The following is a 22,029-nucleotide window of genomic DNA, read 5'->3' on the forward strand; positions in this document are numbered from 1 at the left end:
CAGTTTTGGTTGCCCTTCCCCTCAGCATGACAAAAACAGACTGTAGAAGCCCCCCCAAAAAAACCCCACAAGGTAGATGGGGTGCTTATCTGGAGCATGGAGGGAAGGATCGGGTGGCAGATGAAAGGGCAGAGGATAGAAAGAAACAAGAACGTCTCCTCTCACCAGTTACTGGGATAACTTACGAGTTGAAGCGTTTGGTCAGACTGCGTTGCAGCTTTGGTGAGTTGGGACAGGAGTCAGCTGGTGGCTCTATCATACAAGAAATGTAGTAGCTGGAGGAGAACAGTGAAGACAGATTCTGTAGCTACATTTTCTCAACTGTTGATTGAGGATAAACATAGCACTTTCAACATGGAAGTCTCAGCCCCATATCTCCCCTTACTGTTTACTCATCAATTCCTAGAATCCTTTCTGATTCTCTGCCCTGCCTCATGCTCTCGTTGGGTCCTTCACCCCTGCTCAGTACTGTTCACCTGTCCTTTAGCTGGCAAATACTAGTATAATATTTACTGCTCCCATTGCTAATCCTATCTTGCCCCTTCTGAGCCTATTCTGAGTCATTGTCAAAGGGTGCTGTCCTGATTTAAGATTGAGCCTCTTCTTTGGGTAAGATGCCTTTGCTGTGTTTGCTGTTGTCCCCTTTCAGCATGTTACCATTCCAAGGGGGGACTTTTACCATCAGTTCGCTGCAGTAGCAATTGAGCTAGTCTCTCTCCAAGACTCTACCTGGGCTTCTCTAAACTGGTTTCACACCATATTTGGCATATTCCAAGTTGTAGTAAAACAATATGGAATTCAGAGACATGGAAGGACAACTGGGCCAACAGCCTCCTTTCCTCCTTTCTTCTGCCTTGATTGTACAATGATCTACGTCTTGAAAAGCAGAAGAGCTGAATCTAACCTAGTAGTGGACAACCACTCTCTTACTCTGGTAGCCGGGAAGGATGACTGAACTTTACAAATATAATGAATTTGTGAAACTAGCAACAAAAGAATCATTTCAATATCCCTCATTATTTTCTGTACACTGCAATGAGGAAACAAAATAGGATTGCTGCCTGTTAATGGAAATATCATCATTAATGCCATTTCACAATCTACTAAAGTATAATAGCATAAATATATATTTTCTTCCCCAAATAAAATAGTCTGACCTTTTCTCTTCTGCTTTTCTTGGCAATGTACTTTGCAGAGTAAGATGGAAAGCATATGATAGATAGATAGATAGATAGATAGATAGATAGATAGATAGATAGATAGAGATATAGATGGATATAGATATAGATAGATAGATAAACTGCACTTAGATAGGGACTAATTCAGTAAAGATTCAATAATAGTATATTTGAAGAAAACAATTTGGATGGATTTTTTTTCAGCAGGGAAAGGGCACACATAGCACAGAATCAAGCTGCTTCTCTCTGCCTTGTCTTTGATAAAGGCCCTGCAAACTGATTTTTTTTTAATGTAAAAAAGTGATAAGTTGTCTTGAGCACACTTTAAATTTGCAATTATTGCTGCTTTTAAAAATCACTAACCAGAGGTGCAATCTGAGTGATACAAAAGTTACGAGTGTGTAATGCTTTTGCCCACCAAACAATTTTCTGTCCATCCCCAGCAGAAATCTCCCTTCCCACCTCTGGTCTTCAGAAAGCTGCTGGTGGTGGTGGAAGGCCAAGTGGAAGGATGGATTCAGGCAAAGATTGTATCCCTGACAGGACTGTTGCAGATGACAGATGCAGAGGAGGATTGCTGCTTCCTGAAGAAGAGGGGTGCATATGATACAGTTACACTGTTGCTGGGATTGCACCCATGTCCATTCTCTTGGTGACCAGGATTATGCCTCCCCATCCCAGAGCTAAGCACAAATCTAGGAAATGTTAGCTCCTACCCTTATCCGTCCAGTTCTTCTATCTTTGATTTACCTTGCGCCTCTTCTCAAAGTTAATGAGCTGGCCCTGTGGAATTGGAAAAAGAAAACAAAATGGAGACAATGAGCAGCACATGGAGACAGAACTTAAACAGCAGCTAGTTAAACCAGCCCCCATTAACATTTGGTGTACAAAGTTTCAGGCTCAATCATCCCCCGTTTATTTTTTAGCTAAAAGGAATTCAAATAGCAGACTGAGAATTTAGACAACTGAGGCCAGCCAAAAAGGTAAGAAAGAATCTGGTGATATTTTAAAGAGTAAGTAAGGTATTGGGACACATGATAAATTGGACAACACTTCATCTGATACAAGACAAAAACAGCCCCTTGGCAACAACTGACAAGTTCTCCCCAACTCATATACGCACACACATACAAGCATGAATGGCCAGCAAATACCCCATTCTCATTTAGCACTGTCCTCTAGAGGTGAACTGGCAGGCAGGTCCATAATAGAACGAGTACTCCACCAGATATTTAGTTTCTAAATTGAATAGGGCCTTGTACATAGTAACAGATTGCTTGAATTTGACTCAGTAATGGACTGGCATCCACCTTGGTATAGTGTCTTCAGAACAGTTGTTGATTGGTTATGGAAGGTTTCCTTCTTGAGCCATTCGGTGTGAGCTGTAGATTCCTTGCCAGCCTCCAGAGTGATCCCAGATACATCGCATTGCAACAGTTCAAACTTATGTGCTAATCATTCTTCAATGTATGGGGCATCCCTTCTCCTAATGATGTTTGGTACAAATAAAGCCTTTCACATACATTCAATATTTCAAACGAAATGGGGTTAAATAAATAAGTTAATTTGAAATGCCCACTCAAGTGTCATGGGAACAATTGTCTGCCCTTTCACCAGATGCTCACCACTTTCTCCTTCCCCCTCTTTCAGCCCTCTTTCAAAGATGCTCACCTCCACAAAATCTGGCAGTGCTGTATCCAACATGATCAGATCAGTTAAAAAGATGCCAAGGTATGGGATGGTAGGAGTCTGCAACAAAAACCCTGGATTCATTAGGTGAATATGCAATGCCATAACACTAGCAATTCCAAGCAAGGAAAGAGGATGATATAATTCTTTCTGTCTCCTTGTGGGATCCCACCCTCCTACCATACCCACTTGTCAAGGATTGCAAAAGAGGTGCATGTGTGTAAATCTAAGACCATGATATGAAATCAAAATTGCAAAAAGTTTCTATGAATACTAGCACATGCAAGCATTAAGCAAGTCTGGCTGGATGCAGTCAAGAAGGCAAAGCTCTTACTATTTGCTTCAGTTGAAATCTCACCTTCAGAGAAGTCCTGACTGGTGTTTGACGATTTCTCCATCCATCGCAAGGACCCTGAGTATCTACTTCCTACAAGAGAGCCCAAAAGGGCAAACTGATTTCAACTGATATAAAATTAAAATGTACCAATTGACCATGTTAGACTACACCCAGAGTCAGTCAGTGAAAAATGTCAGTATTTTCCCTCACTACTACCATGAGAGATGGAAAACCATTTGGAAAACCACACTTGTGCATTACATTCTTTTTCCTTCTTCTCAGGAGATATTTCCCCTACCTGCAGCAAGATTTCTCGGCAGTTCAAGTGATTGTGGTCTTCAGAGAAGATCTGTGAGAGTTTTCGAAAGGAGCTCCTGGTGTCTCTGTGGGATAAAATGCAGAACTGCCTGATGTGTGGTCAGTCTAATGGGCTGGTGCTTCCTTTTTTGTAGAATTGCTCTCCAAGAAAATCCCTGGGATTTGCCATGTCATTGTGGCCTTTTGCCAAAGGGAAGGCAGTGAGGTATATTTGACCAGCCCCTTTGCCCTCTTTTATCTCATTCCCTTATAAAGACTTACCTGTTGACTGCAGCCCAGGTGCGCTTTAATCGGTAAATAGAGTTGGACTGGAGAGCAGAGAGGATGGCGTACAGTGAGGAGAAATTCCTTAAGGCCCGGCATTGCTGGAAGTTTGGTGTTGGGGAGGAAAAGACAAATAGTTCAGCAAGAAATGAAAGATTATAGTTGTGTGAACTAAGCTTGCAAAAGAGAGAGAAGTACAATCAGTTAAATAAGAGTATAAATTCATTGGTTTAATCAAATTAATCTGACATTAAAGAGAATTTAAAATGAAAATGTGTGTTTTTAATATTTAATATTAATATTTATAATCATGTGTAAATTGGAGGTTATCTCACATTTTTTAACAACCCAAGAATGCAATCCAAGAATGCAGATCCCCTCTCTGAGGGATATGGATGGTTAAGAAATGTGAAATATAAATAAATATATAAATGATAATAAATAAGTTCTGAAAATGTACACCTCCAATTAAATGGAAATATTTCTTTAAATATGATTACTATTGGTTATTTAAATGTGCTGATTTATCTAATTTTAAAGCAATTTATTAAAATAGTTTTCATGTTCAACATGTTCATTCATACTTTCCATGTTCAACACATTCAAAGTTGCTTTTTTTAATTGAAGCAATCTGCACTTTTGGTCCTCAGAATAGTGAGGCCTATCAGATCTGCCATTTTCAGCTTCTTTACTTCGCTGGCATCCTGCCATAAATCACAAGAGTGGGAAAGGAATTTGGGGTAATAAAGTTGGGGAACAGGAGTGAGAAGACAAACGGCGGGAGGGGGGATCACGTTGACAAGAACCAGAGTGCCAAACTAGAAAAAAGCAGCCACCAACAACACCTGGCCTGGGATCAGAATGCGAAACTAGATTAAGAGGCACCAAACATTCAAGCAGTTCCCAAACATCTAAATGCCATACTGCTGGACCCTGATGGACTGGTCACGGCAGGAGGGCTAGAAAAAGGGGGGAAAGTGTAACCTTTGTGTGGGAATAATCAGATTTAGCTTTACTAGCTTTGCTGCAACCACTTAACTTTAGTAAAAGAGCCTATCACTTCAACCAAATGAAGTCAAGAGTCTTTCTTTCTTAAAGATCTGTTGGAAGAAAAATCTAGTCCGCTTCCAATCCAGGAGAAAGGAACTGGAAATAAAATGGAAGCTGATTGGAAAGAAGGACTCTGTTTATTGCATGAGCAGAACCAACAACAGCATGCAGAGGATTTCACCGCTGGGCTACAGCATACCTTCCTCTCTCAACCTCTGCCCTTTAAGAATAGAATAGAGCTGGAAGGGACCTTGGAGGTCTTCTAGTCCAACCCCATTCAAGCAGGAGAACCTATACTATTTCAGATAAGTGACTGTCTAGTGTCTCTTCTTAAAAATCTGCAGTGATGGAACACCCACAATTTCTGAAGACAAGCTATTCCACTGGTTAATTGTCCTCACTGTTAGGAAGTTTCTCCTTAATTCCAGGTTGCTTCTCTAATGGTTTCCAACCATTGTTTCTGGTCCTGCCCTCTGGTGCTTTGGAGAATAATTTGAACCCCCTCTTCTTTGTGGCAGCCCCTCAAATAGTGGAATACTGCTATCATGTTGCCCCTAATTCTTCTTCTCTTTAGACTAGCCAAACCCAAATCCTGCAGCCATTCTTCATATGTTTTAGTCTCCAGGACTTTGGTCATCTTAGTTGCTCTTCTCTGAACTTTTTCTAAGATCTCAACATTTTTTGTAGTTTGGTGGCCAAAATTGGTTGCAGTATTCCAGGTGTGGTCTTACTACGGTTTTATAAAGTGGTATTAGTACTTCATGTGATCTCAATTCTGTTTATACAATTTAGGATTGTATTAGCTTTTTTGGCGGCGGCTGCACACTGCTGGCTCATATTCAAGTGATCATCCACTAGGACTCCAAGGTCCCTCTAACAGTTACTGTTTTTGAGCCAAGTCTTGCCTAATCTATATTTATACCTTTGATTTTTCCTGTCTAAATGTAAAACTTTGCTTTTCTCCACATTAAAATACATTTTATTGGATAGGGCCTATTGTTCAAGTTTGTCAAGATCTTTTTGGATCCTGAGCTTGTCTTCTGGGCTGTTGGCTATTCCTGCCAATTTAGTGTCATCTGAAAATTTGGTAAGTTCCCCTTCTGTTCCCTCATCTAAGTCATTTATGAAGATATTGAAGAGTACTGGGTCTAAGATGGAGTCTTGTGGTACCCACTGCTTACTTCTGTCCATGTGGATCTGGTACCATTAAGGACTATTTGTTGAGTACAGTTTGTCAGCCAGCTACAAATCCATCTGGTGGTGATGTTTTCTGCTCCATATTTTTCTAGCTTACCAAGAAGTAGGTTGTGGTCTACTTTGTCAAATGCCTTACTGAAATCTAACTATACTATGTCCACAGTATTTCGCTGGCATACCAATTTAGTAACTTTGTCAAAGAATGAAATAAAATTGGTTTGGCACAATCTGTTTTTAACAAACTCATGCTGGCTTCTAGTTATAACTTTATTTGCTTTTAATTGTTCGCAGATCTGTTTCTTGATTATCTTTTCCAGGATCTTCACAGGTATTTATTTACTTATTTACTTATTTACTTACTTATTTACTTATTTATTTACTTACTTTATTGATTGATTGATTGATTGATTGATTGATTGATTGATTGGTTCAATTTATATGCCGCCCTTCTCCAGAGACTCAGGGCGGTTTACAATGTGTTAAGCCTTCATACTTTTGTATATACCTGCTTAGTAGAGCTTTTGGCCCCCCCTAAGCAGTGTTCTTTTTTATACAAAGTCAGCTTATTGCCCCCACAATCCGGGTCCTTATTTTACCTACCTTGGAAGGATGGAAGGCTGAGTCAACCTTGAGCCTGGTGAGATTTGAACTCGCAGTAATTGCAGGCAGCTGGCAGCTAAGTGCTACTTAACAGCACTTTAGTCCACTGCACCACCAAGGCTCATTAGCCAAGGTATTGATGTTAGACTGGTCTGTAGTTTCCTGGGTCTGTTTTTTTTTTTTTCTTCCTTTCTTGAAGATGGGAACCATATCAGCCCTTTTCCAATCCTCAGGTACTTTCCCAGGGCTCCAGGATTTAGGAAAGATATGGTACAATGGTTCTGAGAAGCTGGTTCTGCCAGCTCCTTCAGAACTCTGGGATGTAATCTGTCAGGTCCCGGTGATTTATATTTATCAAAGTCAGATAGGTGTTCTCTTACCATTTTCTTGCTTAGTTTAATTTTTATTTCTACTTTGTCTTTTACAGTAGTTTTTTTTTTTTTTACATTGGGCTATAGTTTCTTTTTGTGTACAAAGAACGAGTTAAGCAGCTCTGCTTTCTCCCTACAGCCTGTTATTTCCTTGCCATCTTCTCTCTTTAGTGGACCTACTGTTTCCTTGACTTTTTTTGCTATTAATATGTTGAAAGGAGCTTTCTTTATTATCTTTGACTTTTGTTGCAAGTCTTTGTTCATTCTGAGTCTTTGCTTTCTTGACTTCATCTTTGCATGTTCTGGCTACCTGCTGATAATCAGCCTTAGTTAAGTGTCCTTCTTTCCCTCTCCAGCCAACCAACAATTGGCCAGAGTAGCTCACACTCAATGTTTTTGCTCCTCTTGCCTGCCCTGCAAATGTCCATATGCATTCTGTGCCCATCAATGATGCTTAATTTTCCCGCTTGCAGTTTTCCACCCTATTTTTTATATTCATCCAGAAAATTCAGGATCCCTTTACTTTGGGGAACAGAAATGTACAGGCTCAGAGCATACAATAATTGAGAAGAATTCACCTCATGCAGAAAAATAACAAGAAAACCCTTTCAGGGATGTCAGTTGAAAAAGTTGCAAGAGGCATTAGTGGTAAACATTGCCAAGAAATAGTCACAAATAAGGAATGCACCTGAGCAGTCACTACATCTCTGGCTCACAGTTTCCCAAGGGATGAACTACGAAATCCCTAGCACCATGCTCAGCCCTGCTTCATTTTCCCACTGCCCCCACTCTGACCCTCTTCTTGACTTACTCCAGCAATTTGGATCCACTTCTCCAGCAGGTGTGCACGCTGGGGAATGCGCATGGCCTGATCCCCCAGCACAGATGTGATGACACGGCTGGTGACTGCATTAAACTGGGTCACAGTAGCACGGACACTGGGAGCCATGTGCTGATTCTCCTTCTTGTCTCGTTGGGACCAAATGCAGCCAAGGCAGTGAAAGGGTAGCACTGCTCTAAACAGGTGCTGGGGAAAGGGAAGGGGAAAGAAGGAACTCAGCACCATTTGAAAACCATTCAGTGCATTAAGTGATTTCAGAGCAGGTTTTCAAGATCCAAGGCCTCAAGTAGACATATTGCAAAGCAAAGAACATCCCAAATTCACCCCCACAGCAGCCACATCCATCCCATCCAGTTTATGGTCCTTAGTATCCCCTTGTTACAACATTAAACGTAGCTCATGGCCACCAAAAGGTTGCCTACCAGGACTGTAAAAAGTGACATAGGTTATCTGTTCTATCATCAAGCCAACTTCAAAAGTTTCAGAACTACCCTATTCATCATAGCCATAGTCTATTTTCTTTTCCAAGTTATTTTCAGACCCTGGCCCCAACAGGTCTTACAGCATCAATCAGTGTCAGCTGTTCAGCCACTTCATCCACAGAGAATGACATCAGTGGTAGTATCTCCTCACAGCCATCTGTCCCAGCTGCCTCTGTGATAACCTGTGATGGTCTCATCCCTGGGGAGTTGCCTCCTGTAGAAAAATAATGTAATCTATAGAAAAAAGAAGATTCAAGCAATGGCTGTAAGAAAATCATTGCAGCAGACCAAAATGCCAGCATCAAAAACACTCATTCCCCACTAGCTTTTAATATTTGCTTCCTCAAGAACCTCTGAACTTCTGGGAGATGATGTGCCAGTTGCGGCTTATTTCAGGAGTATATTATAAACAGCCCTTTAAAGTTCTCTTTGGATCATTCACAATTAATTAATTAATTAATTAATGTGCCCTTTGTCTCACTATCCAAGTCACTCTGGGCAGCTTACAGTTGCATAAATATAAAAGCATTAAAATTAACAACAATTAAGGCTGAAAACCAAGAACACAGATGGAATGGGGGTTGGGGTTTCTCTGTCACTCAACCAACCATCTCCAACATAATGGACCCCTATCAGGATCCTAAGCCAATTAGCAGAGCCAAGTTTTAAGGGCCTCTGGAAGAGTGGAGGTTGATCTCACCTCTGGTGGCAAATTGTTCCGGAGAAAGGGAGCCATAGCAGAGAAGTCTTTTCTCCTGGACCCCACTAGCAGAAATTTTTGAGCCAACGGGGTCTGCAGAAGGCCTCTTCTGCTGGAGCAGCTGGAGTGGGCCAATCCCATTGTGGTGAGATGGTTCCTCAGACAATCTGATTCCATGCCACGAAGGGCTTTAAAGGTGATAACTAACACCTTGAACTGGATTCAGAAACCAGCAATTAATGCTGCTTGTATAACAATGGTGTTACATGTTCCACCCTAGAGGCCTCCAGAACTGTCTGCACCACTATATTCTGTATCATTTGTAGCCTCTGAAAACTCTTCAAGAGTTGCCCTATGTAGAGCACATTATAGAAATCCAAACAAGAGATGACTAGGGCATCTCTAGACTCATGTTAGTCTATAGAAATCAAAAACCCCATTAGGAATTGAATTCCTTTGCATGACTACGTAACAGTGCATTAGATTTAGGAGTATCCAGGTCCTGGTACTCACCAGGCTCAAGAAGAAATATGTAGAATCTATCCAAACAGCCACATGTGCCATCTACCATCCTGTAAACTCTCAGAATAGACTAGAGATAAATTGCATGTCCTCATGTATGGGGTTTTACATGATTTCCATATAATGTAACATCTCTCTATCCGTCTACATTGAGAACTTTAATGACACTATACAGCAGATGTGTCAAACTCAAGGCCCACGGGCCGAATGTGGCCCGCGAGGTGCTTAGATCTGGCCTGTGAGGCCGGCCTGGAAATATCAAAAGACCGGCCCACGGTGCCTCTGCTGGACAAAACAGGCCACAGGGGGCCACATGCAGCCCCCGCCTGCGGCCCCCACCTGCGGCCCCTGTGTGGCCCATTTTCAGCCTCCACGGCCTTCAGCAGCAGTCTACTAGCTGAAAACAGGCTGCATGGAGGCCCTGCGTGGCCCCGGCGTGGCCCGTTTTTGGCCTCCCCAGCCTCTAGCAGCACTCTGACATTTTTGGCCAGCAGAGTGCTGCAGGAGGACTGGATTGGACTGGATTACAATTACGAGACCTGAATTAAGTGCCTGATCTGGATAGAAATCAAGCAACAACCTGTTTTAATATTATAGTTTAATGCTGGATTTTACATACTGTAGGTTCATTTAATCTACTATCAACAATCTATAATTGACAGCCATTTCTATTTACTATCCCCTGCTGTTAGATCTTGTATTATCATGTTATTTATGCTACTGTATTTTTTTTATTCAACTAATAATAAAAATACGATAGTATAAATAGCTTTTCTGCCTGGAAAAGCAATTTACTATTAAACAATGGGGTATAAATTTAGAAATAAAAAGTTTAGTGGAGTATGAAGAATAAGTAATAAATGTTTGCCAGTAATATCTGGCAGAAGAGATAGGAAAATGGTTATAGTAAACAACTGTGCAAAGAAAGAAGAGAAGGGGAAAAAATGCATCTTGAGCCTGTGTCAAACACCCACTATGGCCAAGCCCACGCCCATCTCCACCCCCAGCCACACACCAACACCAACACCCCGGCCAAAGGCCAAACACAACCCTGATATGGCTCTCAATGAAATCGAGTTTGACACCCCTGCTATACGGTATACTATTCTGATAAATTTAATACCTAAAATGATTGCTTAATTTATTTGTACCCATGGATTGATTCCTCGAAGTTCTGTACTGATAAGTTTTAATTTCTGTAGCAGAACAGAATGCAGCACATTTCTCTGTTCTTTATTCCTTAGAGTACATAAGTGACATGAAATCTAAGAATAATCCAACACGAGCAGATAACCAGCAGACTTCTGTCTTCTGTTAAAATAGCAGGTACAGCTACAGCATGTCTGCGAGGGCCTTTGCACAACTTATTCTTATGTGCCAATTGTTGTAAGTAGGGTCAAGCAGTCTACTTACACTTACTTCTTATCTGGACTATGCAACACACTTTATAGAGGTTGCCATTGAAGTGTCTTGAAATGATTTCTGCCTTGGGTAGGGGGTTGGATTAGAAGTCTTCCAAGGTTTTCCAACCTATGATTCTATGTCTTGGGAATTTATATCTGGTCCAGAAGACAGCCGGATAAATAGTTATGGGTGCACTTTGGTAAGTCCAGATATAACAACTACTGTGTGAGCCATACTGGTTATCAGTGGGCTTCTAGGTGTAATTCTAAGGTACTGGTGGTGGTTACCTATAAAGCCTTACATGGCACAAGGCCTGGATAGTTGTGGAATCTTCTGTACAATATGTGACAGGGTTGCATGCATCAGGTCCCATCAAGTAAGTAGTATCACTGAATGGAAGCCAGAAGGCACGTCTTCTCTGTCACTGCACCTATTCCATGGAAGAGCATCTACCTAAATTTTGGCTGGTGTTAACCCTGCTGGCCTTTAAGAAGACCCTGAAGATTTGGATCACCTTCCAGGCCATGGCTATATAGGTATTATCTGTGTAGTTCTCAGTATAATGTATTATATTTTGTTCTATTATTTTAACATTTTCTTTTGCATTTGATATTTTCAACCTAGCCACTTGGCAAGTGGCTAACCATATAAATTGAATAAATACATATTGAAAGTTTACAAATTCCAGAGGGGACAAATGCCAGCATTTACAATTCCATTATCCTGGAATTAACAAATTCATTGGAGCAAATTGTCCAACTCTAATAGGAGAGTCCTCCTCCTCCTCCTCTGGTTACATAACAAGCATTCCGATGGGAACAGAGATTGTGGCAGATTTGGAAGCCACCATTGCTCCTCTTCCTGCCATTTTCTTCATCCTGGGATCAGAATGGTCTTTCTTAGAGAACAGAAGAGAGAATACTATTTCCATTGCATATCCAAATAAACCAAGAGGACTAGCTAGATTCAGAATTAAAGAACTTTTATCTTGTTGCCTAAAGCCCACTACAATTCTTATCATCTATAAGAAAGGAAAGGGATTGCAATTTGAAACTTCCTTTGTGGAAATAGCAAGCCTGCCTACACTTTATTGTTAATGCCCCCATGCTTAATCACAGATGTGGGAAACTCCAGGGTCTGTTGAAATCAGTTCTCAGTCGCTCCAGCTAACATAGTAACAACCTTTTCCTGATGTTTTAGTCTGCTACATATAGATAGCCTTTTATAAAAAGGAACATTTAAAAAAACAGGTCAAATCCCTTCTCACCTGCAGCAGAAAGAGGTACAGTTCAAAATTTTACCACCTCATTCTGTGTCCTCCAGAGGTGTTAATTTACCACCTCTTCTAACAGCAGGGAACTACAAGATAATGTTCCTTATTCGTACCAGCACATCACTAGATGATGGGCTGAGATGATGGGAGTTTTAGCCTCAGTATTTGAGAGGCACCAGTTTAGAAAAGCCTGTTGTAGAAAGACTAATAATAGCAATTTCAAAAGTGGCTAAGTGTGAGCTGGATGATGCCCTGGGTTGATAAGCAGAAGGGCAAATAGATAATTTCAGCTCAGATTAACCTGGTGTCTGTCCCCTCCTGGGATTACACATGTGAGAAGGCAGACACCATTCATATTCTGTTCCTTTGAGCTGAGAGACTTTTGCAAAATCTGTGCAACCATGTTGATTTGAGTGCACAGGCTATAATTTGATCCATTTTAAATAATGTTGCATATGTAGCACTAACACATGTATTTATTAAGAGATGTGGTGGTGCAGTGGTTAGAATGCAGTACTTCAGGCTACTTCTGCTGACTGCCAGCTGTCAGCAGTTCAGCTATTCAATTCTCACCAGCTCAAGGTTGACTCAGCCTTCCATCTTTCCAAGGTTGGTAAAATGAGGACCCAGATTGTTGGGGGCAATAGGCTGACGCTGTAAACCTCTTAGAGAAGGCTGTAAAGCACTGTAAAGTGGTATATAAATCTAAGTGCTATTGCTATTTATTTGAACCACAAATTTTGGTGCTTCTGTTCCCAAACTGGTGTTGTTGGATGATAGCATCTGTTGGAAACAAAAGGGCTATTGCAGGAGTGAAATCTAAATTTTTTTGCTACCGGTTCTGTGGGCGTGGCTTAATTAGTGGGTGGGGCTTGGTGGTAAGGTGACTGGGTGGGCCTGGCCAAGTCAATGTCACTTCTTTGCCCTTTTTTAACCTACAAAACACAACACGATACAACTGTCTCACCCACAATGTAAAAGCATCTGTGCTAGACCCAAAATGGCCCCGCAACAAGCAGGAACCTCACACAGCCACAAAAAGCCCAAAAAACCAACTTTCACACTTTACACACACAAAATTCCACATACAGCTTTGTGAGATTTTGTGTGTTTGTGTAGTTAGAGTGAAACACTACATAAACACACTAAATCTCAGAAATCTGCACAAATATTATTTTATTTTTATTTATTTTTATTTTTATATAAAAGCAGCTAAATTTAAAACTTCCTAAACTTTAAATGGCTAGGTCTAAAAAAAGAACAACTAAAAAAAACCCCAATTAACTATTTTTTTTAAAGCTCCCAAAAGGGAAAAAAACTGACCCAATAGAACAGAGGTCTCCAACCTTGGCAACTTTAAGACTTGTGGACTTCAACTCCCAGAATTCCTCAACCAGCTTTGCTGGGAGTTGAAGTCCACAAGTCTTAAAGTTGCAGATGAGCTTGATTGAAGGCAGGGAGATTCAGTTGCTTCCTGATGCAATGGATTGCAGGTATTACAGCAAGCGAAGCAAGGCAGGCGTTGCGACCAGCAGCTAAGGTAAGCAAGGGGCTCGGGGGGTGGGGTGGGGAGAAAAAAAGAAACTTTTTTTCTTTTAAATGGGTCTGACAATCCAAGCTGAGTTGCCTGATTAGCAGGCAACTCAGCTGGGATCGTCAGAGCTTGGATCGTCAGAGCCATGTAAAAGAAAAAAAAGGCTCTGATGATTGCGCGGCTCAGCTGGGCATGGGGGGGCGGGGGAAGGGATTTTTGCTACCGGTTCTCCGAACTGCCCGCCACCATCGCTACTTACTCGCCCGAGCCGGTCCGAACCGGGAACATTTCACCCCTGGGCTATTGCCAAAAATATCAGAGTAGTTACATAGTTTTCTGTGTGGGCAGGCAGGCATACCCGAGCGTAGCTGGTATGTGTCAATTAATTTGAATTAATTTAGCCAGTGAGGAACTGGGTTTGGGCTTCAGGGAGCTGGATCAAACCAGGCATGTCAGATGCATGGGATATGAAAATAACACCTCCACATGAGAACAGTAGCATATTGATGGGAGCAGAAGTCAGAATGGATGGATCCAAAGTAGAAACTCTGAGAAGATAGGTCATGCTTGGCAATTTTGGTCCTAAATCATTCTTACCATCTGCCTCCTTTTCTTTGTGGACTTGTAGCAATCCCTTTGCCAAAGCACACACTGGGGAGTTAGGAGCAGATTGATGAAGGAAACACAATATTTTGTGCAGATTAGGGTACTCTGGAGGTTCCCAGAAATCCTCAGGGTGATGCTGTAGCCACTGTTCCAATAGATGGAGTACTGCCCTGCAATCAGAAAAGAAACATAATCGGCTCCTGACCCACACTCACCCCAAGCCATGTGGATACTCTTGTTCCACACAAGCCACTCCTGGTCTTCAACTGTCCCTACTTTACTCTAATCATCTCACTCAATAAAGTTGCCTCTCCCGTATCAAGGCTCACATTAAATTGGTACATAGAGGTAGTCCTCAACTTTCACAATTGGGACCAGAATTTCCATTGCTAAGTAAGGCAATTGTTAAGTGAGTTTAACTCATTTTTACAACATTTTTGCCATGGTTGTTAAGCGAATAACTTCAATTGTCAAGTGGTTAATGTGGTCATTAAGCAAATCCAACTTCCCCAATTGACTTTGCTTGTCAGAAACTGACTCTGAAGGTCAGAAATGGTGATTATATGCCAATTGCCAAGCACCCAAATTTTGATCTTGTGACCGTGAGGATGCTGCAGCTATTGTAAGTGTGAACATAGATTGTAAATCACTTTTCAGTGATGCTGTAACTTCAAAGGCTTGCTAAACAAATGCTTGTAAATTGAGGATTACTTGTAATGTTTTTCTTGCATACCCTCCTCTGATAGGAACCTCCCTTTTTTTCCAAAGACATGAAAGGAAATTTTAAAACATTGCTATTGTTTAAATAACAATGCTTACATTCCTCCTCCTGGAAATATTTCTTTTTACTACTCAATCATACTGCCAAAGGCAGAACATTCTTACTTTTTTAAAAAAAGTCTTAATTACTGTAGAGCATCTTTTTGCCGTGGCAGGAGTTTTATCACTTATCCCCTCTTGAGCATCATAAATTAGACTTAGAGCAGCTAGAACTAGTGGCTCGGGGCTAGTTTTTGATACAAGAAATCATTTGCAACTCTCGGATTAACCACTAGGTTAATGTATGGGTCCACAAAATGTACTATGCATAAATCACCTTTTCTCAGTCTGCATTCCCTCCAGATGTGTGGAGAATTCTCCACTCAGCATGGCTATTGCTAAGAATTCTGGGAGTTGAGATCTCACAAATAAGGATGAATCAAAGATAATGTTTGTAAGCCTACCCAGAGTCGCCTCTGCAGTGAGATAGGCGATAAACATGTCAAACAAACAAACAAACAACCAAACAAACAAACAAACAAACTGGATTCTCGCAACATGATAAATCAAAAGAAGCCTGGTGGATTATGCTCTCTAACTGAACATTTACGACTGATTTGTCCTTCAATCATGTTGTCTTTTACTGCCAGCTGTTTCCTGATATTCTTTAGTCAATTTATTTAGTCAATATTTAATTTTTTATGAAGCTACACTGAACTATGCTAGAGTGAAAGAGTCTATTTACAGGGAACCTGCCAGAAGCAGCAGCAGAATACTCTCTCTTTCGGTTCTGCCAAGTTCCTAATTCAAATCTTCCTTGGAGGTCTGATTTGGGAGCCTCCTGTGTTCTCCACATCCACACCATCCACTCTTTCTCAGTGGCTCACTTGTCTGGTCCCAGAGGCAGCAGCAATTCCAACACCTGCATGAGAGTAGCAAAGGCTTGATAGGTAGCCAGGAAGCTAGATGTGTAGTCGAGGTCACCCTCCTTGTTGGCTGTCAGCAGCCATTTCACTAGTTGGGGAAGTGTGGCAGCCCGCAATGTGCGCCTCTTGCAAGTACGGTACTGGACAAAAGGACATTCTGACGTTTCTGGATGCTCCTTCTGGAAAAGGGGTAGGCATGAGATAAATGGTAAGTCACACAACAACACTGTTCTTGCATATAAATAAATCAAAAGTATATATTTGAAGCTCGCCACAGTAAATGGTGGTTCTCTGACTGATCCGAAAGGGTTAAGCAGAATGGGACATTGTATTTAAGTAAGAGACCATCAGCATATCTCAGGGTCTTATCAGCAGAAGGCAAAGACACCCATTTCTATACTGCTGCCAAGAAAACCGCATGCTTGGGTTTTCAAGGAGTCATCATGATCAGTTCAAAGGCCCATCTAGCCCAGCATTTTCTGCTCTGAGTGCAGGATCATTGGGGCCTTGGAAGTCCAAAGTATTATAAGAAGGCAGCATCACTTTTTTGGTAACTGCTATTGAGCTGTAGGTTGCATCAGATACTGTCAGTGTCAGGTAGCCATTGGGGCCATTGGCCACTAAGTGCCCTTTCTCTAGCTAACATTAAACCTAGGGCTAGGTTCCATCACTTCAATGGAATGAAAAACTTTTCAAAATAATTAAATTAAGACTAACTGCACAAAAAATGCCTCTCTTTCAGTGAACTACTTTTCCTCCTGACCTGCCCCAATTTCTTTCCCTTGTGATAAAAGAGGAGAGGGACTCGTTCTTCTTTGAATGATAACAGAACCTACCAAGGAAGATGCTCCACTGGCTGCAGGCTCTGCCTTCACTCTCTCAAGGGTGATGCTATAGATGGCTCCATCTTCAGTCTCTTCTCCCCACGGTTGTAGGGGCGTCTGGTAAAAGGTAAGGAATAAGCTAGAGAATGCATTAGCTTCCAACTTTGTTTTCAAGAATGCTTCTATTCCTATGTAAGCCCCAGAGGTATTCTTAGAAATTAATTAATATTCTTAGAAATTATTCTTAGAAATGACAGATGATGTGCTGGTCCACCAGGAAAAAAAAGGCAAAGGTGAGTTGCAAAAGATCATAATGAAAGTCTTAAAGTCTTAAACAGCAGGAAACCAATTCAGTGGAATTAGGCAGCCTCACCTGTTGGACTGATAAATGTGTATTTTGTGAGAAGGGTTAAGAAACTCAATCTTATTTCACTCACAATCGTCGTAACATAAGAGTACTGTATTTTTTATTAGGCTTTCAGTACATTGGGGCAAAAGCTAAGCCATAAATAAACCTAGAGATCTGTTTATGAATAAGATTTGTCAGTTAGGAAAAAGGCCATCTATGAAGCTATGATGAGTCTATCTTTGGAAGCCAATGACCTGACCTGCACCTCCTAAGTGAACATGCAGATTAAACGGAATTAACCTTTGGATTTCATATGTCTCCAAATATTGTGATGTGGTTCTTAATCAAAAATATGCACCGGGGGACTTTTGGCTGATGTCACAGTGAGATCATACGTGAGGAGCGGGTCTCCACGCTCCCGTGCCGAGTTCTTCCCATTGGAGGGCTCTGAAAGCAGCTAAAGCCACCCTGTAGGGGTGGTGAAGAAAAGAGGGGCGTCCTGCAGGTCGTGGAGAGCAGCAATTTTCCTGCTAGACCCAGGGCTTCTTCCCTCTCATCCACGAAGAGAAGAGGCAGCCATTATGGCTGCCATGAAGATGGGACAGCCAAGGCAACAAAGAAATATGCAGGAGCAGTGAAGATGAACCTAATCTTAAAATTAAAAAAGAGAGGAAAATCCAGGAAAAGAGACTCTTAGAACTATTTCTTAAAGCAGCGAACAACCATAGAGAGAAAAATCCTAGGCCCCAAAGAAAGGAACTAAGGGGAGAAAAGCTAAAGATCTTTTAAAATATAAAAAATTGGATTTTTAAACTTGGTAGGCGTTGTTTTGGAAAGCCATTATAAAATGCTGGAACTATCTACCGGAATCTACTTGACTTTGCTTCCATAAATTGAACTAAATTTGGATTAATCAATTTATCAGACTTGAAACAACGCTGAAAGCTAAGCTGAGTGCGCCATCTACTGGTAAATGGAAATTTTAATATAAATTACATAAATAAATAAATAAATAAATAAATAAATAAATAAATAAATAAATAAAATAAACATACCCCTACAAGACTAGGAAAATTTTTGATAAGAGAAATAAACAACATTGATCTGGAGAAGTGTGGTGATACTTACTGTTCTATAACTATCTACTTTATGATTACTGGAGACTCTATTGTGAGAATAAGGAAGACCCTTAAGTAAAGTGACTCTTGATTTGTGGAAGCTGCCTGGACTACTTCAATGGAACTGATTAATAATCCTTAGATGTAAAGAACTATGATTATTGAACTTTCTGAGGAGCAACATTGGACTTGAATATATTGTTTTTGGACTTGAGTAAGAGCGGGACTTATTAAAATAAGACAAGATGCTCCATTAGGGGGAAATGAGTGAGATTTCAAGAGAAATGGAATTGATGTTTCAAAGCATTAGGGGTTCTATGACAAAGAATCACAGAGAGATAAAGAATGTCTTGCATTAGCAAGACATAAATAGGAAAATAGAAAATATGCTGCAACTGATAATGAATGAAGATCAAAGAGCCCAGGAAAGAGAGGAGACAGCAGAAAGAATGAAGGAAAAGATAGAACAGACAAACCAGCAAACAAAGCAAGAAAATGAGAAGGAGAAGACGATAAAGATAATAATTACTGATGAAATAAACCAAAGGAAAAGTTGTTTAAGAGATTTAAAAATGGAATCGGATAACCTGGAAGATACTTTTGAAAGGTAGATGGGGTTTGGGTCGGCACTCTGGAGACCTGGCAGCTCAGGAGGATAGAGATGGGAGAAATATTCAGACTGAATGGTGAAGACACACTTGCTGATAGAGACAAAGATCCAAGAGAGGAGTATGGGAGGCAAGCCAAAAAACGAACAAGAATTGAAGTATTAAAACTTCAAGAGATGATGGATAGAAAGGAATTATTATTGCTTTTTTTCTGTTTTCTAACATAATGATGGTCTGATTAAAAACTAGAATAGAGGTAGAAATAAGAATACACACTTTTATATAAAGCAATAATTAGATGGAAAGATTATATAAATCTGATTAATGTAACAACTATTATTATTATCATCATTGCTGTTTCTATCGAAATGAATTATGCCCAGAGGCCACACTGTTCATGTATTGATATTGATGTATATTTAAAAATAAAAATCCAATAAAACTTTAAAAAAAATATGCACCAAGACCTACATAAAAATAATATATATTTAATGGTGAGATATTTTTAGAAAAATGTATTTTGTCAAAAATTGAAATAAAAATTGAAATATTTTAAAATCTTCTTTGTTGCAGTATATTTTGAAAAATTAGAAATCAGTGAGACAATCTGAACGTAATGTACTTATTCATAGATATTTAAGAAGAACTGCCATGGATTAGAAATAGAATAACTAATGTATCCCTGGAAACCGGAAGTGTTGCGGTGAGATTGGCTGGGACAATACCAGGTTCTGACGAGCCTGGCGAAAACTCAGCCAGACGAACCACTGTCAGGGGATCTTCGGAAATTATTGGGATTGTAAAAATTGAATTATATAAAATGAATTATAAAAACAAAGGTGAAGGATTGTATTGTTTCTGGTGGTGGATATATTTAAGGGATTAAAATATTGAAATTTAAATGAAATGGAAATGAATAAAATTAAAAATATTGGGATTGTTAAAATTGAATTTAACTGACAACATAACTGATTTGAGATAAAATGATTTATTTAGAAGGGGAAATTATATACAATTTTAATAATAGCCATATAAATAATTATGATAGAAGTAATATTGATGATTATAGTATTTGAATAAGATGAAGTATATTTTGTAACCCTGAAAGTGTAAAGAAATTGTATTAATACTGAGACTGTAAAAATTGAATTTTGAAATGGAAGTTAGGTTTACTTAAAAAGGGGGTTATAAAAGTAACTGGGAAGAATTGTATTGTTTTGGGTAAAATGGCAAAATGATTAATGATAAAGATGATGTAAAACAAATATAAAGAAATATATACTTAAAAGGGTCAAATAACGAATAAAGTAGTAAGATAGGATAAAATTTGGTCCATCTTTGGGAAAAATTGACACTAAAGAAATAATTGTGAAAAATTAAATGTTTGAATGACTGTGCTTAAAGTAAAGGGTTTCAATAGATTAAAAAATTGTGATAGGTGAAGATAAGGAGGTGAGGGTGGATGGTAATATTGATTATATATTTTATTAAAAAAATAGATAAAAGGGGGAAAGTAGAATACTGGCAGAAATTGGAGTATATATAGTAAATATGGAGAAAATAAGCTATATGATTTTTGACTCAGTTAATACTCTATTCAGAAATTATGTATTTTATGTTTGTGTGTCTGAAAAAAAAATTAAAATTGTTTTTAATAAAACCCAAAAAAAAACCCGACTAATGTATCCCTAATTAATGTATACATTATTTTTCTAGTTCTAAAAACAAAGAGGTGGGGGAGCTAGGAGATATCAAACAGTTTCCAGAACTCTTAACACATCAGATTTCACACTCTTCAAATCAGGTGTAGACATGCAGACTCACATGCTCACAATCCCAATGGATGACATCCATAGAGATGGTTGTGGAGATGAAATAAGTGTCTCCCTGCTTCATCCCTGGTCTGCTCGCTTCCACTTCATGCTATACTGCTAAGGAGCAGCTTATGACATCAGCCAGGACCTATTCCTTTTATAATACTCCTGGGAACTGACTAATCCTGCCTGCAACCCATACAGTAATTGATTGGAGGGACGTGCTTTGTGTTTTTATAATTTCCTAATTCTTCCTCTGAAAATAAATTGCAGGTGCTATGGAATGTACATAGTATGTAAGAACAAGGCAGCCCACAGCACATACTCTGGTCGCCTCAATATGTAGCTTTGTCCCCTGGAGGAGCCTGTAGTAAGAGACATGCTGGGGGAACATCAGTTAGAATTCATCTCCCCCTCTCTTTCTCTCTCTCCCTCTCCCTCCCTCTCCCTCTGTCTCCCTTTTTCTCTCTCCCTCTCCCTTCCCTATTTTCTTTGTTGAGTTCTGTATGAACTGAGATTAGAAAAAATTTCCCTTTAAAATAAGAGCAGGGGTGCATTCTCGAAACAGTGAAATCTCGACCCAGCTGGAAGCAGAGTGCTTTGGAGTGCAGGAGTAGCCATGAGTCCTCCTTTTGTATAGACTTACTGTTCCCAGCCATATAATTTGTCTGCCAGGTTGAAGTCCTGGATGCCATCCTTATACCAGATAGCTTGAGCAGAGAGATCAAGAAGGCAGAAGCCAATAGCATTAAATGTTAGTCCTCTGAATGATCTATGGATTTCAGCCTTTCCTCCTGCAATCATTGGATACAGAGCATTCTTAGTTCTGGATGACAGAGGAAAAGGATCAAGGGGCTATCTTCACAGATTTCCAAAACCCTTCTTGACCTGGAATTCCTAGTCATATAAACAACAACCGTGCTTGAATATGTAGCTACAGAAAGGACCTTTTGGTATGGAGAGGTAGGTATATTGGTAATGTTTTCCCTATAAATGATGGAGCTACATTAGAAGCCACAGGTAGACAACACATACTCCTCTGGAGCTGTGGTCCCCCAACCTTTCTGGCTTTGTGGACCAGCGGAAGAGGAAATGGTTCCATGCACGCAGCTCCATTTGCACGAGTGGCAAGCACTCATGCGCATGTGCATGAAGCCCCATTTGTGTGAGCAGCCACTCATACAAATGGAGCTTCACATACACACACACACACAAGTACCCGCCACTCATGCAGATGGAGCTGGGTGCATAAGTATGTGCATCTG

At 40.1% G+C, this 22,029-nt stretch overlaps 1 protein-coding gene across 3 annotated transcripts in view; it reads right to left on the reverse strand.

Moving 5' to 3' along the window:
* The window catches only part of RGL3 (ral guanine nucleotide dissociation stimulator like 3), a 40,214-nt gene that overhangs the window by 15,924 nt on the left and 2,261 nt on the right, over positions 1-22,029 (reverse strand). For all 3 annotated transcript variants that reach the window (XM_087886526.1, XM_087886525.1, XM_034434537.3), the window contains exons 2-13: positions 16,888-16,992; positions 16,013-16,230; positions 14,358-14,536; positions 8,408-8,541; positions 7,816-8,031; positions 3,784-3,887; positions 3,503-3,587; positions 3,226-3,294; positions 2,850-2,927; positions 1,929-1,961; positions 1,641-1,762; positions 186-275 (exon numbers count right to left, since the gene is read on the reverse strand). In XM_087886526.1, the coding sequence (XP_087742652.1) occupies positions 186-275; positions 1,641-1,762; positions 1,929-1,961; positions 2,850-2,927; positions 3,226-3,294; positions 3,503-3,587; positions 3,784-3,887; positions 7,816-8,031; positions 8,408-8,541; positions 14,358-14,536; positions 16,013-16,230; positions 16,888-16,992 (1,433 nt within the window). The remainder of the gene's footprint in view (positions 1-185; positions 276-1,640; positions 1,763-1,928; positions 1,962-2,849; positions 2,928-3,225; positions 3,295-3,502; positions 3,588-3,783; positions 3,888-7,815; positions 8,032-8,407; positions 8,542-14,357; positions 14,537-16,012; positions 16,231-16,887; positions 16,993-22,029) is intronic.

This window comes from Pantherophis guttatus, chromosome 2 (genome assembly GCF_059756535.1).
Source record: "Pantherophis guttatus breed Tessera chromosome 2, ASM5975653v1, whole genome shotgun sequence".
Classification (NCBI taxonomy): Eukaryota; Metazoa; Chordata; class Lepidosauria; order Squamata; family Colubridae; genus Pantherophis; species Pantherophis guttatus.